Source organism: Neomonachus schauinslandi, chromosome 13, assembly GCF_002201575.2.
Source record: "Neomonachus schauinslandi chromosome 13, ASM220157v2, whole genome shotgun sequence".
Taxonomy (NCBI): domain Eukaryota; kingdom Metazoa; phylum Chordata; class Mammalia; order Carnivora; family Phocidae; genus Neomonachus; species Neomonachus schauinslandi.
The window spans coordinates 66,443,402-66,460,886 of NC_058415.1; the positions used below are offsets into that span (position 1 = coordinate 66,443,402).

The 17,485-nt window shown below is 36.9% G+C and overlaps 1 protein-coding gene across 1 annotated transcript; it reads left to right on the plus strand.

The window, feature by feature from the left end:
- Positions 1-16,070: 16,070 nt before the first annotated feature.
- On the plus strand, positions 16,071-17,013 carry LOC123326501 (olfactory receptor 13D1-like). Its single transcript, XM_044920603.1, is given in 3 exon segments — positions 16,071-16,377; positions 16,380-16,700; positions 16,703-17,013. Coding segments are annotated over 3 exon segments (939 nt in total).
- Positions 17,014-17,485: the final 472 nt, after the last annotated feature.

The following is a 17,485-nucleotide window of genomic DNA, read 5'->3' on the forward strand; positions in this document are numbered from 1 at the left end:
ACTGTTACTGTATATTGTCCCTGTTCCTTTCTGGCCTATGTTACTTTTGGGCTCTCCCTTCGCTTAAAGGATCCCCTTTAATATTTCTTGCAAGGTTGGTTTGGTGATCACAAATTCTTTTAATTTGTTTGCCCTGGAAACTTTTTATCTCTTCTATTTTGAATGATAGCCTTGCTGGATAAAGTATTCTTGGCTGCATATTTTTCTCAATTAGCACCCTGAATATATCTTGCCAGTCCTTTCTGGCCTGCCAGGTCTCTGTGGGTAGGTCTGCTGCCAGTCTAATGTTTCTACCGTTGTAGGTTACAGACCTCTTGTCCCGAGCTGCTTTCAGGTTTTTCTCTATGTCTCTGAGACTTGTGAGTTTTACTATTAGATGTCAGGGTGTTGATGTATTTTTATTGATTTTGAGGGGGGTTCTCTGTGCCTCCTGGACTTGGATGCCTGTTTCCTTCCCCAGATTAGGGAATTTCTCCACTATAATTTGCTCCAATATACCTTCTGCCCTTCTGTCCCTTTCCTCTTCTTCTGGGATACCAATTATTCTAACATTGTTTCACTTTATTGTATCACTTATCTCTCAAATTCTCCCTCATGATCCAGTAATTGTTTATCTCTCTTTTTCTCAGCTTCCTTATTCGCCATCATTTTGTCTTCTATATCACTAATTCTCCCTTCTGCCTCATTTAGAGCCTCCATTTTTTATTGCATCTCATTAATAACCTTTTTGATTTAGACTTGATTAGATTTTGGTTCTTCTATTTCTCCAGAAAAGGATTCTCTAGTGTCTTCTATGCTTTTTCCAAGCCCAGCTAGTATTTTTATAATTGTTATTCTGAACTCTAGTTCTGACATCTTACTTATATCCATACTGATCAGGTCCCGGCAGTCAGTACTGCCTCTTGTTCTCTTTTTTGAGGTGAGTTTTTCTATCTTGTCATTCTGTCCAGCGAAGAATAGATGAGAGAAAAAATACTAAAATGGCAACAACGACCCCAGAGAAATATACTCTAGACAAATCAGAAGAGACCTGAAACTGGAGAAAAATTAAAAAAAAAAAAAAAAGGAATAAATCAGACAGGTGAACAGAATAGAGCAATACACTGGATTCTGTGTGTATTTTAGTCTGTTTGTTAGAAAACTAGATCCCAAAATAAAGAAAGAAAAACCTATATATGTACAAAAATAAAATTAAATACAATGAAAGGATAGACTGTAACTGTAAAAATGAAAATTAAAAGACAAAAATAAAAAGAAGGACTATAAACAGACAGGTGAACAGAACAGAGCAATACACTATATCCTGAGTGTATTTTGGTGGGTTTGTTAGAAGAAACTACATCTCAAAATTGTAAAGAAAGAAAAACCACGGGGCACCTGGGTGGCTCAGTCATTAAGCATCTGCCTTTGGCTCAGGTCATAATCCCAGAATCCTGGGATCGAGCCCCACATCGGGCTCCCTGCTAGGCAGGAAGCCTGCTTCTCCCTGTCCCACTCCCCCTGCTTGTGTTCCCTCTCTTGCTGTGTCTCTCTCTGTCAAATAAATAAATAAAATCTTAAAAAAAAAAAAAAAGAAGAAAAATATATATACAAAAATAAAATTAAATACATGGAAAGGATAGAACATAACTGTAAAGATGAAAATTTAAAAAGACTTTAACAAAACAAAAAAAAGGAAAGAGGAGGAGGAGGGGGAGGAAAGAGAGAATATGATCAGACAGGTGAAGAGAACAGCGTCATATACTAGATTCTGGGTGTATTTTGGTCTGTTAGAAAAACTGCATTCCAAAATTATAAAGAAAGAAAAAATTATATATATATATGTACATATAAATATACACATATATATAATTAAATACACGGAAAGGATAGAATGTAACTGTAAAAATGAAAATTAAAAAAGATTTTTTAAAAAGAGTTGATAAAATAAGAAATTGGTTGAAAAAGGAAAGAGAAAAAAATTAAAATTGAAAGACTAAAGAATCATGGGGGGGGGAAAAACATGAATTCTATATGCTATATTCCCCTAGCGATGGAGTTTTGCAGTTCTCAATGATCAGTAATCTTGGTCTTGGCCAGATGTTCTTGATGATCTTCTGGGGGAGGGGCCTGTTGCTTTGATTTTCAAGTGTCTCTGCCCTGGGCAGAATTGCACCACCCTTGCCAGGGGGCCAGTCTAAGTAATCTGCTCCCAATTGCTTTATGTGGCTTTTGTTCCCTGAAGGCTTTCTGTGCAGCTTTAGAGGATGAGAATGAAAATGGCAGCCTCCCAATCTCTAGCCCTGGAGCCAAAAGCTGAGGGCCCCAATCCTCAGTGGGCCCTCAAGGAAAAGCAGTCAACCACTCTTGTCTCCCTGGTCTCCATCCACACTCTGTGCTTACCCAGCCTGTGACCGAGTGTTTCTATCTCAGGCAAACAACCCCATTTCAACTCTCCAAACCCTGCAGACTCCTGCGGCGCGATGCCATGCCATTCCTCCCAGGGGAGGTGGGGGGGTCTTGCCTGTTCTGCTGTTTTTTGGGCTTGGAGAGCAGTTGCCCGACTGTGCCATGGTTCACAGTATATGGCAACCCCGAGCTGAGAGCCCTCTCCTGGGCTTGCTGATTGCAGCCGGCTTGCCTGGGAACTCTGCCACACTCAGGCTCCCCCAATCTTCCTATGACCCCAAGAATTCTGAGACCACACTGTTCCATCTAGGATTCCACCCCCGCTTCACCATCTGAGCCCTTTCAGGTGGAGCCAACTTCTAAAAGTTCTGATTTTGTGCTCTGCTGCTATATCACTTTCCAGTAGCTGGCTTACAGAGGGTCCCCCACCCCACCCCACCCAGGTTTATCTTCCCATGTATCGCCTCGGATTCACTTCTCTGCACCTCCTCTTACAGAAAGTGGTCACTTTTCTATTTGTAGAGTTGCAGCTATTCTTTTCTTAGATCTCCAGTTGAATCTGCATGTGTTCAGGATGATTTGGTAGCTATCTAGCTGAATTCCTGGGACCAGACGAAACTGGTCTCCTACTCCTCTGCCATCTTGGACTCCTCCCCCCTAGTCTCCAGATCTTGTCTTTTGTATTCAAAGATGAATCTATAAAACCTACTGTCATTATAGCTTGTATGTTTACAAAATCAAATATGGGACTCCCATTCTTTTCAAAATAAAGTGCTCATGTAAATCTTCTAAATAGTGCCTATCTGCTGGATTTCCAGCTCTAAGCAGGTCTGCTAATTGCTCCCATGAAGCTTATGATGCTGATCACCAAAATGAATCAATCTCTCAATCTCAATCTCTCTCAATCACTCTCTGTCTCTCTCTCTCTACTCCCTTGTGTTTTCTCACTTCCCCTCTTCTCTCTCTTCCATATAATTTCCTTTTTCCTCCTTCCTTCTCTTTTCTTTCTCCCTCCTTTCTCAGTGTCTTTGAAGTGGATATCTGTTGTTTTTGTTATGCAACATCTCTGCATAATAATGCTACACAATTTGTAGACCTATATAATATGTAGAAAAATTATGCATATTTTTCTTTTGAGAGACCAACAGTCCCCAACTCTCAGTCCATGTTGTACAGGGTGGGAATGTCCCAACCCTCTGAAAACAGGGGTAAGCATGGAAATAGGACCTGCCAAAGACTAACTTTTTTTAAGTTTATTCCTTTAATCATAGTGATTGGTATGGTTTAGCCAGTGACCTGAATCAGGCTAATCAGATACAATCCTAAAAGTGCTGCTCTGGTGTCAGAAAAAAAGTTATTCTTTCTGTAATGATCTCCAAATGGGTGGAATATAAACCTAGAGCTCCTCCTGGCCTTCCTTGTCAATATGTGGGAGAGACTGAGAAAGAAAGTAGAGCTGAGATAGAGAATGTGCCTGAGGATGCCATTCTAACTCCTGAAACCAACGATGACTAAAATCAGATTCCCCTCTGTACAATTTATTTATATGAATCAAATTAGTATTTTGTACAAGACTAATTTTAATTAGATTTTACCACTTACATCCATATAAATCCTAATTACTATATCCTCTTGCCTCATATCCTCCTCCATCTAGTTACGGAGGACATAGTCAAACTGAGAAGCAGAGAATGAGATGGTGGTTACCAGGGGCTGGAGAGAGAGGAAATCAGGGAGGTATTAGTCAAAGGGTACAAAGTTTTGGTTAGACAAGATGAATAAGTCCTAGGGACCTACTGTATAACATGGTACCAATAGTTAACAACACTTTAAATTATTGTATACTTTAAATTTTTTTTAATTAGTGTATACTTAACACTTGTGTTAAGTGTTCTTACTGTAAAATAGTAATAATAAATAAGAGGGTAGGAAGAAACTTTTGGAGGTGATGGATAGGTTTGTGGCACACATTGTAACGAAGGTTCTATGACTGTATACTTATTCCAAGCTCTCATGTTGTACACATTAATTATGTAAACCTATTTGAATGTGCAACATTGAAAACCCAAGGGAGAAAAAAGGATTTTACTTTAAACAATAAAGAGTACATACTAAAGTTCTAATAAAGGTAAAACTAATCGATGGTATTAAAATATCAGAAAGGTAGCTACATTGGGAGAGCTGAGACAGGGAAAGACTGGAAGAGGCATTAGGGAACTCTTCTAAGCTTATGAAAATGTTCTATATCTTGATAGGAGTTTAGATGACACAGGTGTATGCATTTGTCAAAACAGTACATTTTACTTGTTTGTGCATTTATATAAGTTTTAAATAAAAATAAAAACTGCAATTAAACACTTAATTCTAGTTTAAAACTCTCATTAATGATATGCAGACTGAGGGAGAAGTGTATTGAAGTCTGCAAAGTGCTTTGAAATGCATAAAATGAGGGGCACCTGAGTGGCTCAGTCGGTTAAGCGTCTGCCTTCAGCTCAGGTCATGATCCCAGAGTCCTGGGATTGAGTCCCACATCGGATTCCTTGCTCAGCAAGGAGTCTGCTTCTCCTTTTGCTTCTGCCTCTCTCTCTCTCTGTCTCTCATGAATAAATAAATAAAATCTTAAAAAAAAAGAAATGCATAAAATGTAAGTTTGAGGAATACAGAGGACAGATCACAGATATGGTAACCAAGTATAGTAAAATCTTAATGGTAGTATCTAGTCAGTGAATAAATGAGTGTTCACTTTAAAATTCTTTCAATCCTCCTTTATGGTTGAAAATTTTCATAATAAAATGTTGGAAATATTTTATACAAAACTTATCAGGGGCATAGCTCTTGAATAAGTGATACAATATAGACTCCTACTGAGTCAAAGATAGAGAACAAATTAAACATGATGTCCTTATAGATTCCCTTAAATTTCATTTAGGAAAAAGTAATACTACTTTAAAAAGGCAAAATTTGTTAGAAGGTTATTTATAACTCCTACAAGGGAGAAATTTAAAATAAGTTTTAATGGTCCCTGTGAAACTTAATTTTCTATATGATCTGTAGTCAGAGTTTTAATTGTTATTCCTGGGGGATGGATAGAAAGAAAGGACAGGGAAGAAAAGAAATGTATCAGAAATTTACAAAAGTCAAAGTCAAAGATAATGAGAAAAAAGGAAAACAGCAAACTTCTTTGGCAGAATGTTTTGTCTGCATGATTCTTTCTCCTGTTTTTAGCTATTTCTAAGGGACTACTAGTTCCCCAGGGCATGTCAGATTATATAGACCCTAACAAAAGGAATTTGGTTCTACAGTCTTTACTCTTTAATTCCCCGTCTTCCATACCCTTAAGTCCATGAAGAGGTTTTTTGAAAATGGCATTCCTCTATACCAAAGTTTCTCAATCTTGGCACTACTGATATTTTGGGCTGGATAATGCCCCATTGTGGGAAGCTATCCTGTGCATTATAGGATGTTTAGTAGTACCCCTTGCTTCTACACACTAGATGCCAGCCTCCCCCACCGTCTCCTATGTGACAACCAACAGTGTCTCCAGGATTCTACCACAGGCCCAAAAGGGGCAAAATCACCACCGCTGAGAACTCTGCTACACATCCACAAGAAAAATCTCTAAATCTTGTAACACTGCTAAACACTGTAACATTCTTAAAACGACCAAGTTGTATAAACACCCACATTTCCCAGAGCGATTTCTGATCTGAAACTTTAATAAATATTAAGAGGTTGAAGTTGAACTCAAACAATGTAAAGTATAAGCTGGCTGAAAAATGAACTTTTTTTCTTATGCTACTGATATTTTCACACCAGATGTGGAAGGAATAATGACTATAAATATCAGAAATTAAAGATTAGAGATAATATAAATAGTGGTAGCATTTTAAAATATTATTTATTTATTTGTTAGAGAATGAGCACAAGCAGGGGGAGTAGCAGAGGCAGAGGGAGAAGCAGGCTCCCCGTGGAGCAGGGAGCCCGACGCGGGGCTCGATCCCAGGACCCCGGGATCATGACCTGAGCCGAAGGCAGACGCTTAACGACTGAGCCACCCAGGCATCCCCTAGTGGTAGCATTTTAATAAGAATTCAATTGAGCATATACATTAAAAGCATAAAATTGTTTCTAAAAGGGAATCAGACTTTGGTCAATATTATGAAGACTATCGATATTAGCGATGATGGGATTACTGAATACAAATTTTATGCCTCTGATCCAAAGTTTCAAATTTCAAAGCATTATTTTTTCTTTTGAGTATGCCATGCAGTCTAGATTTTATGTTATAATTAGTAGGCACACTTATATCTCAAATTCTTTTTTTTTTTAAAGATTTTATTTATTTATTTATTTGACAGAGAGAGACACAGCGAGAGAGGGAACACAAGCAGGGGGAGTGGGAGAGGGAGAAGCAGGCTTCCCACTGAGCAGGGAGCCTGATGTGGGGCTCAATCCCAGGACCCTGGGATCATGACCCAAGCCGAAGGCAGACGCTTAACGACTGAGCCACCCAGGCATCCCTTTATATCTCAAATTCTAACAAATGTAAAAAGTATATTTAAATATATATTTAACAAATCTGTAATAATTTTTAAAATAAGGTCAATAATTTTCTAAAATCAATATTTGATAAATATATATACATGTTTATATTAAGGAAATTATAAGGGTAAAATCAGTGCCCAACAGGGAACCATGGATGTTAGTCAAGAATGGCATAATGCCATTTCTGAGAATTTTGTTATTTAAAAATAATGTAAAACAGACTTCTCTTAATGGAGTATATATGTCATCAATGAGAAAAAAAGTCCAAAGAAATGGAATAATATCTTCAAATTGTTCACAGAAAATAATTAAAAACCTATTATTCTGCACCAAACTAAACTACCTTTCAAGAGAAAAGGCAAAATAAAGATACTTTTAGACAAACACTGAGAGATTTTACCACACACAGCACCACCCACAAAGAAAAAAAATTATATTCAATTGAAAGGTGTGGAATGAAAAAAAATCACAGTAAACAAAGAAATTGGTAGATATGCAGGTAAATCCAAATTGTCACTAGCTTTGTTTTAAAAAAAAAAAAGCAACAATTTGAGGAACTGAAATACAAAGTAAAAATGACATTTTAAACATCAACAACATGGAAGATAACGTGAGGAATCAAAAATCAAAGTAAACATTAAAAGTCCTTATACTACTCAGAAGGATTGCAAAGATATTAAGTAGAGACTATGCTAAGTTAAACAAGCATCACTAAAAAGCTAAAGGAACTCATAAAAACAGTAGAAATAAAATACAGAACTTCCAAATTTGTTAATAAATGAAAGCAAAGAAAATTTCATCAGTTCAATAGAAAGTATGAAAGTTATTCAAAAAAAGGAGAAAGAGAATTTCAAAAGCATAGCAGATTAAAAACAAACACCAAATGAGGATAAAAAAAATCAAAAGCATAAGTATTCACATTAAACATTAAAAAGGCACTGGTTGGAAGGTATCAGCTGATATTGTGCAGAATGACATTCACCCGTTTCTAAGGCAAAACTTCACCTTTCATCCCAGCAGAAAAATGCAATTAACTCAGTGATTTTCTATCTACAAGAGAAATTCCTAAAATGTAACATAGGAAGTTGGAAAGTAACGTGATGGGAAAAGATGCACCATATCAATACCAACCAAAAGCAAGCTGCTGTTTCTATCAAATCAGGCTAGAAGGACCTTGAAGCAAAAAGCATTACAAGGGAATTTATCAGGAAGAAAAAATAGTCCTGAAACTTATCCATCTTACTACACAGCTTCAATATAAACACCTACGAGTACTGACAGAATTACAAGAAAAAGATAAATCTACAATAAAAAAGAGATAATTCAAAATCTGTCTTAAACTAATAAGTGAAGCAATAAAATACACACATACACATTTATATGAAACTTTGCATTAAGATAGGAGAGGATATTTTTAAACCCAAATGAAATATATGAAAACTAACACATTAGGAAAGGAAGCAAGTCTCAATAAATACCAAAGAATAATATTCAAATCTCAACTCTGGTCACAATAAAAAAACATTAGAAATAAATATTGAAAATATAACCACCCCAAAAATGTCTTTTAAATCTGAAAATTAGAACACATGCTATTAAATAGGTTAAAAATAGATTCTGATAAAAATTCCAAAATATTTAAAACTAAATGATAATAAAATATAAAATATCAAATTATTAAAAGACACAAAAGAAAATCCAAGTAAATTGTGAAGCTCTATATTGTTCGTGTTAGGAAATATAAAAATAAATATATTCATTTGCCCCAATTTTTAAAAAATTCAGTGTCATTCCAAACAAAATGAAATAGGATTTTTACATTTGCCAAGTTGATCCTAAAATTCATGGAAGAGTAAAGAGCCAAGAATAGCCAAAACTATGCTATAGAGTAAGAAATGCAGACTCACTATACCAGACATCAAAAATGATCATAAGTACATAAGATAGTGTGGTATTGGTTCAGGTAAAGACAAGTCTATCAAAGGAACAAAGCAGAGAATCCAGAAATGCCTTGGCTATATATGGAAGTTAATTTATATCCCAAATGAAGTGGTATTTGATATAAAATAGCATTATTAATCAGGAGAAAATGGATGAACGATTAAATAAGCAGTGCTGGGGTATTGAACTAATTATAATGAAAAAATATTAAAACTCTACCCCACACTGTGCCCAAAATAAATTTGAGACAAATTAAATACCTAAATAAAAAAAATAAATAAAACAAAATCCACAACTATAAAACATCCAGAGAAAAATGAACCACATGCTCTTTATAACTGAAATACAACTGATTGTTCCTCTTTTAAAATTACATGTTCCATCGCCTTATTTCATGGTGTAATTATTCTAGATGAGCTAAAGTCTCCTTGCTACAGTGTTTTCCTAACTAAAGCCTATACAACTGTGGAGGTGCTGGAAGAAGATAAATGTAGAGAGAATTAAAATACTAATAACCTGACTTTACTAAAAAAAAAATAGTGAAGGAAGCTCTGTTTCCAGTTCTCCAACATTGTTATTACCTTCAAAAAGCCATAAAGAAAAAAAAAGTGGAAAATTGCGAAGAATCTAACAGGAAGCAATTTCTTTTTTTTTTTTTTAAAGATTTTATTTATTTATTTGACAGAGAAAGACACAGCGAGAGAGGGAACACAAACGGGGAGTGGGAGAGGGAGAAGCAGACTCCCCGCTGAGCAGGGAGCCCGATGCGGGACTCGATCCCGGGACTCCAGGATCATGACCTGAGCTGAAGGCAGTCGCTTAACCAACTGAGCCACCCAGGCGCCCAGGAAGCAATTTCTTTTCCACTTGTTTCATATGTTCGCCCTCCATCTGTTTACTATGTAAAAAATTATGATATTCATTAAAAATGTCTAATAAAGTAACGTATTTATTTATATATATTTATTTTAAACAGCAAGTTAAAAAACAGGAAATGCATTGTGCTCTCAGGTTTTCAGTATATGTAATATATGCATAAAAATAATCAAAATACCAATATTTATATCTAAAATTGTGGGTGACTTTCATTTTATCCCTTAGCTTTTCTTTATTTCCCAAATTTTCCACAATGAAAAGGTATGATTTCTATAATCAGGGAAAAAATTAACTCAAAGAAGAGAGAAAATTGCTTTTTAATAAGTAAGGTACAGTTTAGGTCTTTTGGACATCATCTCTAATGTATCTGAAAGTTATCTTCAGCAAGACTTAAAGGTTCAACTTGAAATCACTTCTGGGATTAGAGAGTCTCTTAGAAGAAAACAAAGGAGTATTTAAATTGGCTACCAGAGCCACTGGTGTGTCCTCTGGAATGTTTAGGGCTTAGAGGTTAGCGTACATTTGTGGCAGCTTGACCTACTATTGGTATAAATTTATAACATGAATCTCCATTGGGGATGAAAGCTTTATTTTTGATCTGCCCCCTTACCACTACTAGCAGTCACCTGGAACTGTGGGATACTTGCCTGTGGGTTCTAATAACATGACTATAGCTCTTAGAGAAGATAGCTAAGATTCTAACGATCTAAGCAGGAATAGCAGCAGTAACTTCTGTATGTTGACAGAAAAAGTTAGTGAGACACTGGAGAAAAGGCATGCTGAATAGAGGGATCCATGCTTGTGTCTAGAACAGCTGCTTTGTTTTGAAGACTGTAGTCCCAATAAACTACACTATCTATTGTGAATGGAGAGTCTGAGGATCCTAGGCTGATGCATAAATGAGGTAGACTTAAGCAGAGGTGGAAAGAGGTTTTTTTCAGAAGGAGAGAAGATAAGGGAGTTAGGAATTCTGAATCATTTATTTTATTTGAAAAGTTTTTAATAAAACAGTGAAAATCTTGGTAAAGAGGAACTGGTGGGTGAAGGAAATATCTTGGATACTTATGGACATCACTTTAAATTAGTTGTTTCTCTTTACCATGGAAAATAAAAAACGGTAGCCTAGGAGTTCAGATTAAACAAACATGTATTGTGTACTCCCTCTGTACCAAGATCATCCAAGTATGTCATGTTAATTCTCACAATAACTCTATAAAATAAATACAGTTACCCCATTTTACATCATGCTCATGTTAAGTGTCTTGCTCAAGGTTTGTACAGCTATTAAGCCACAGAGCCAAGACTGAACTCTAGGTCCCCTGACTCTAAGACAACTGTTCTTTCAATTAAAATATAGTACCTTTCCATAAAGATAACTTATTAGCAATAAGAACAAAAGCCTAAGAGGACTTGGAGCACAGTAGGCTTCCATAGCACAGCCCTAGAAATTATTAGATAGCATGTTCTAATCAACCCCAGAAGTGAACCTATGGGTCAGACAGTGGCTCCTACAAGGTAAGAGCTTAAAGCTTCAGCTGCGCTACCAGCAACAAAGAATTGCATGTGGTACCCACATAGCAGTGTTAGTAAAAAAAACCTCAGGATAATTCTCAATACCATACTGAAAAAGGAGAAGAGGACCTATTTCTAACTCACCCAGTATTGCTTATTATCAACACCTTTTAGAGCTCCTAGAGGGTCATTTACTTGGACAAGCATTCAAGATTTTCTACCAGAGATGCTGTATTACACAGAACAAAGGTGCTTTATAAACAGTAGGAGAAACCGGATACAGAATATAGAATCCAATATTTAGTGCTGAAAATTTCCTCTGAAGGAAATCTATGGTGAGTGTGCCATACTCTGCTTCAAAAAGTTCCTTGGGTTAAAATCAGGGAGCATGGGTGAGTACTTGTGCTTTACAAAAAAATTACTACCCTCCTCTGGGTAAATATGGGGAGAAGTAAAGTGAATGCTTCACAATCCGTAGTCCTCAAGCAGTTTCCTTGCTTTTCATATAGTTGATGCCCAATGGTGAGGACCAACCAACAACCAGGACTTTGGAAAAAGATGAACAAAAACTGGAGAATAAGAAGCTTGAACCTATCTTTCATGGCAGAAAGAAAAAAAGCATAGGTAACAGAAGCTCCTGATGTTTTCCCATGCTCCTTCCTACGCACCAGGTGTCTCCTCTTTTTCTTGAGTGATCTTGAGATGCATCCTCTCTGTACCACTAAGCTTGGTCACATTCTAAATGGTGAGTTCTGGAATACTTTTGCAACACTTGAGTCAATACGTCTGCTGATGGTGGATATATGTGTGAGATTGACTGAACTTGGAACACAAACGGCATTAAATTAGTCTATGTGATATAAAGCAACATAAAGCCCCTCTCCAATTTCCTGTCCATATTTTATTTCCTACTTGAGTTTTAAAGAAAACTGGAATAAAATTTCTGGATGTCTTAGCCCCTATCTCCTTCTAAGAAAAATTTGAAAATGTTATTTCTGATATTTATAACCATAAAATGTAGGTTAATTAAGAATTATTTAGAAAATATAAAGAATAGAAAATTATTAATGCCCCAAATCCCATATTCCTGAAGAAACTACAGTTAAAATTTTGGAGTAGTTTCCATACAAATATGCATATATATTTGTAACCACTTATATTAGTTGTAACCATTTATATTATTTATATTATTAAGAAACTTCTTTTTCTTCATGTAATATTATATCATGAGCACTGTCCCTTATCCTCAACTCTTCTCTAAGACTACAAATTTGCACTGGTGATATTACATGTGACATTATGTCTTCTCATGTGTATACCATAACTGTGACATGCCAGAATGTCAGCATCCTAGAGGAAAAAAATTATAGCACCTATTAAAGCATGATATTACATGCAATGTCATTTATTTTTGTTTTTCTATTCTATTGTTGGATGTTTTCATGAAAAATATTAAGTAATAATAATAATAATGCATCTTTGAATGACTTTTAGAGACATAGCTCCAGCATCTCACTATTTGAAATTATGTTGACCAACAGTTTAAGAGAGAGAATCCTTATCATCTTAGTGATTTATCCTCTGAGGTCTAGACTACTAAGAGGTTTTATCAAGAATGACTGTTATGTTCTATCATTGCTTTGGGGCATCTAGTTAGATGACAATATTTTATTTTTATTACCTGTGTAGTATATTAAACGGATAGATTTCCAAGCATTAATTTAGAATTTCATGCATTAATAAAAATAAATGACATCATTTTAGTATGTAACTTGATATACTTATTATTCTTTGCATATGCATTCATAAATGGGATTGATCATAGTTTTAGTCTGACAGTTCTAGGTAGAAAAGCAATTTTAGTTTGATAAAATAATTTGCAAAGTGTTCCATAACTTTTCACATTGGAGCATGTTATAGAGCACATTAATTATTTGTTTCTCAAAAGTATAAAATAACTATCATAAGCATTCTGCATCCAGTGTCAATTTTGAAAGTCTAGTACTCACAATGAGACCCCTATTACACATCACAGTATATGGCCACAGTATGTGTTGAATAGATGAGTAAATGAGAAAAAAAAAAAAAAAATCACGGGGTTCTGTGACAGCACATAGCAGGGACATCCTACTTACACCAGAAGGTAAGAAATTTTTCCTAGAAAAGATAAATATATAAGTTGGGAGAAGCCCTTCCAGCTTAAAACACAGCATATGCAAATGCATAAAGAAGAAAGAGTGTAGTATTTTCGGGAAAGGAGAAGAAATTCAGCACCGTCATTTCATAGCATTGAGGATATCAGTAGTGGCTTCAGAATTTCTACATTAGGGGCGCCTGGGTGGCTCAGTCGTTAAGCGTCTGCCTTCGGCTCAGGTCATGATCCCAGGGTCCTGGGATCGAGCCCCGCATCGGGCTCCCTGCTCAGTGGGGAGCCTGCTTCTCCCTCTCCCACCGCCCCACGTGTGTTCCCTCTCTCGCTGTGTCTCTCTGTCAAATAAATAAATAAAATCTTTCAAAAAAAAAAAGAATTTCTACATTAGAAGAACTTAGGAGTGACGGTGTGGTTGAAAGAGGGGCTAGAGAAGTTTTCATGAAGTTGTGTTGCATAGCAAGCACACCGCTTCTCCTTAGGTTGTAGTTCTATTAGGATGTCATTTGTGGGGAGGCTAATGAAAATTACTAGGAAGCAAACCTACTGAATAATCCTTCCTTGACACCATCAGAGGGGAGAAATAGCCAAAATGGGAGGAAAGAACTGAGGGGATTAAAATAGGCTTTTTGTGATGGATTACTTTTGGTGAATTACTGTTTTTGCTTTCTTATTCACCTTGGATTGGATAATATACTCCCTCATCTGGGACCTTCTCTGAACAGAAAAACAGCCATTCCTCCTTCATACCTTTCTTCTCAGTAACTTCACCCAAGGATACAAGTATTAAGTTTAATGTGTTTTCTATAACAGTAAAAACTGGCTCCTTTCCTCCTTCTCCTCTGCCTCTTATCTCCCTCTCTCCTTCTCTTCCTTCACAACAAATGTCTTCAAACAAATTAAACCCTCTGCCTTAACTGATTCCTTTGTGGAAATAAGTGCATGTGCCAATGTGACTAGAGACAGGAATGGAGGTTCAAGAAGAAAGGAATATTTTCTATGATCCACCCTTTAGAGTTCACTATCAAATTACTCACAAACAGAAATAAAACAGAGGAAGGAGGGCACAGGGCAGCAGGAGGGAGCCGCATGGGCTGGGGTTCCCATGCCTGAGGTCCTGAGGGGCCAAGGGGCCCGGGCCAAAGACACAGTGAAGGTGTGGGTTGGGAGGGGGGCAAGGTGCAGGAGGAGAAGTGCAGGAGGAGAAGGAAGATCTGGACCTCTGCTTTATTAATAATAAACATCTACCATTTGTACAATTAAAAAAAAAAGAAAGTGATGCTTGCTATTTCAATTTAACACAGCAGAGAAACTTTTTTTTTCATACTCTTCCCTTGCTTAGAATCAGTGCAGGAATTTGTGAGAGATTAGGGGCACCTGGGCGGCTCAGTCGTTAAGCGTCTGCCTTCGGCTCAGGTCATGATCCCAGGATCCCAGGATCGAGCCCTGCATCGGGCTCCCTGCTCCGCGGGAAGCCTGCTTCTCCCTCTCCCACCCCCCCGCTTGTGTTCCCTGTCTTGCTGTGTCTCTCTCTGTCAAATAAATAAATAAAAATCTTTCAAATTAAAAAAAAAGGAATTTGTGAGAGATAATCTAGTCTAGTGGTTAAGAGGGCTGACTTTGGAGCTAGACAACAGGATTTTGGATTCTGTGTTTAGCATTTATTATCTCTGTGATTTTGTGAAAATTACTTAAACTTTGTCTCTGTTTCCACCCCTTGAAAATTAGGAATAAAGAATGTTATCTAGAGTAATACTGAAGATTAAATGAGTTAATACATTCAACAGTGTAATGTGCTTACAACAAAGTGCAATAGAAATTAGCCATTATCAGTTCAGTCCATATGAGAGTCTCATTGCCAAAAATTAAAATAGAAGACCTGGATATTCATTCCAAATATCAAATACAAAAATTGAGAAAAAGTACATATTAAAGTACTCATAAAATGATATGAACTTACCTACAAAAACACATAATACACATCTAAGAGGTAAATGGTAAAGAAAGAAAGAAAAAACAGAGCACTGAAAAACTACAGAAATTAGGAAGAAAAGCAAGTGACTTACAGGAGGACAGATTCCAGACCCTGATTTCTAGACTCTTACCAGACATATTGGAACCACCTAATATGCATGCTACTTTATAGTTATCCAATTTAATTCTCACAATAAACTGCCAAAGAGTTATAGCTTCCCTGCCCTCTACCCCCAATTTCACTAGTTGAGATTAGTAGCTGAGCTTCAAACAGTTAAGTAACTTAAAATAGTCATACTGAGGACAAGTGTCATGGTACTAAATATGTATGATATTTCAAATTACATCCAGCTTTATTAGAATGCAGTTACATTTCAAAATATTCTTTAATAAAGAGATTCTTATGTATCTACATTTGAAAGTAGTCTGTCCCTAAACTTTTTTCATTAGAGGCCTGAAACTTTCCAGCACAATTCTCAGCTTTTGCAGTTGTGTGAGCCTCAGTAGCACTGATCTCTCAGTTCCTGTTCCATCATTAATAAAATTAATACAATATCCCTATCCTTGCTGATTCCAGAGGCTAAGAATAAAGTAACAGAAGTGAAAGGGATTTGATAAATCTACATCAGAAATTTGTATTTCCTGAGTCATGTCCTTTTCTCAAGCCTTAAGGTGACACGGACACATGAAGATGGGGAATTACTCAGCTGTGACTGAATTCTTTCTGGTGGGACTTTCCCGATACCCAGAGCTCCAGTTTTTTTTGTTCATGCTCTGCCTCATCATGTATGTAATAATTCTGCTGGGAAATAGCCTCCTCATTATTATCAGCATACTGGAGTCTCATCTCCACACCCCCATGTACTTCTTCCTTGGAAACCTCTCATTCCTGGACATCTGTTATACATCATCATCCATTCCTCCGATGCTCATCATATTTAGCTCTGAGACAAAATCCATCTCCCTCATTGGCTGTGCTCTGCAGATGGTTGTCTCCTTGGGTTGGGTTGCACTGAGTGTGTCCTCTTGGCTGTGATGGCCTATGATCGGTATGTGGCCATCTGCAACCCACTGAGGTACCCCATCATCATGAGCAGAGTGCTTTATGTGCACATGGCTGCTTGGTCCTGGATCATAGGCTGTCTGAATTCCTTAGTGCAAACAGTCCTGACAATGGTGTTGCCTTTCTGTGGGAATAATGTCATCGACCATCTTTACTGTGAGATCCTGGCCCTTCTTAAACTCATCTGCTCAGATATTTCCATGAATGTGCTTATCATGACAGTGGCAAGTACTGTTTTATTGGTGATTCCTCTGTGTTAATTTTCATCTCCTATGTTTTTATCCTCCGTTCCATCCTTAGAATTAATTCTGCTAAGGGGAGAAAGAAAGCTTTTTCTACCTGCTCAGCCCACCTGACTGTGGTTATCTTATTCTATGGTTCAGCCCTTTTTATGTACATGAAGCCCAAGTCAAAGGACACCAAAGTATCTGATGAAATCATTGGACTGTCTTATGGAGTGGTAACCCTGATGTTGAACCCCATCATCTACAGCTTGAGGAATAAGGAGGTGAAAGAGGCTGTGAAGAAAGTCCTGAGCAGGTATCTGCATCTGTGGAAAATATAAAAGGTCTTCAGGCATGTGATATCCTCAGTGTGAGACCAGATCAGATCTTTTGTGTTCACAGATGAAGTCACCGAACCCAGTGTTAAGAGAACTTATCTGCTCGTAAGTCCAAATACAGGACTTAACGTTCTTTTCAACACAGAATTCTCATGTAAGTCTTCTGAATAGTGTCAAGTCTGCAGTTTCTAGTTGTATGCAGCTCTGCCATTTGGTCCCATACAGGGCACATGGCTTTTCCTCAAAATAAACCTCTCTTTCCTTTCTCTCTCTTGTTTTTCTCTCTTCTCTTCCCCATTTCCTCCTCCTCTTTTTCCTTTCCCCTTCTCCATCTACTTTGTTTCTCTACCTTCCTTCTGTTTTCCTGGTCTCCTTTCTCAGTCAGTTTGAACTGAACATCTATTATTTTGTTGTCTAGTATCCCCTATTCTGGTAAAAGAATGCACTTTTTCTTTTGACATTCAACAGTGCCACT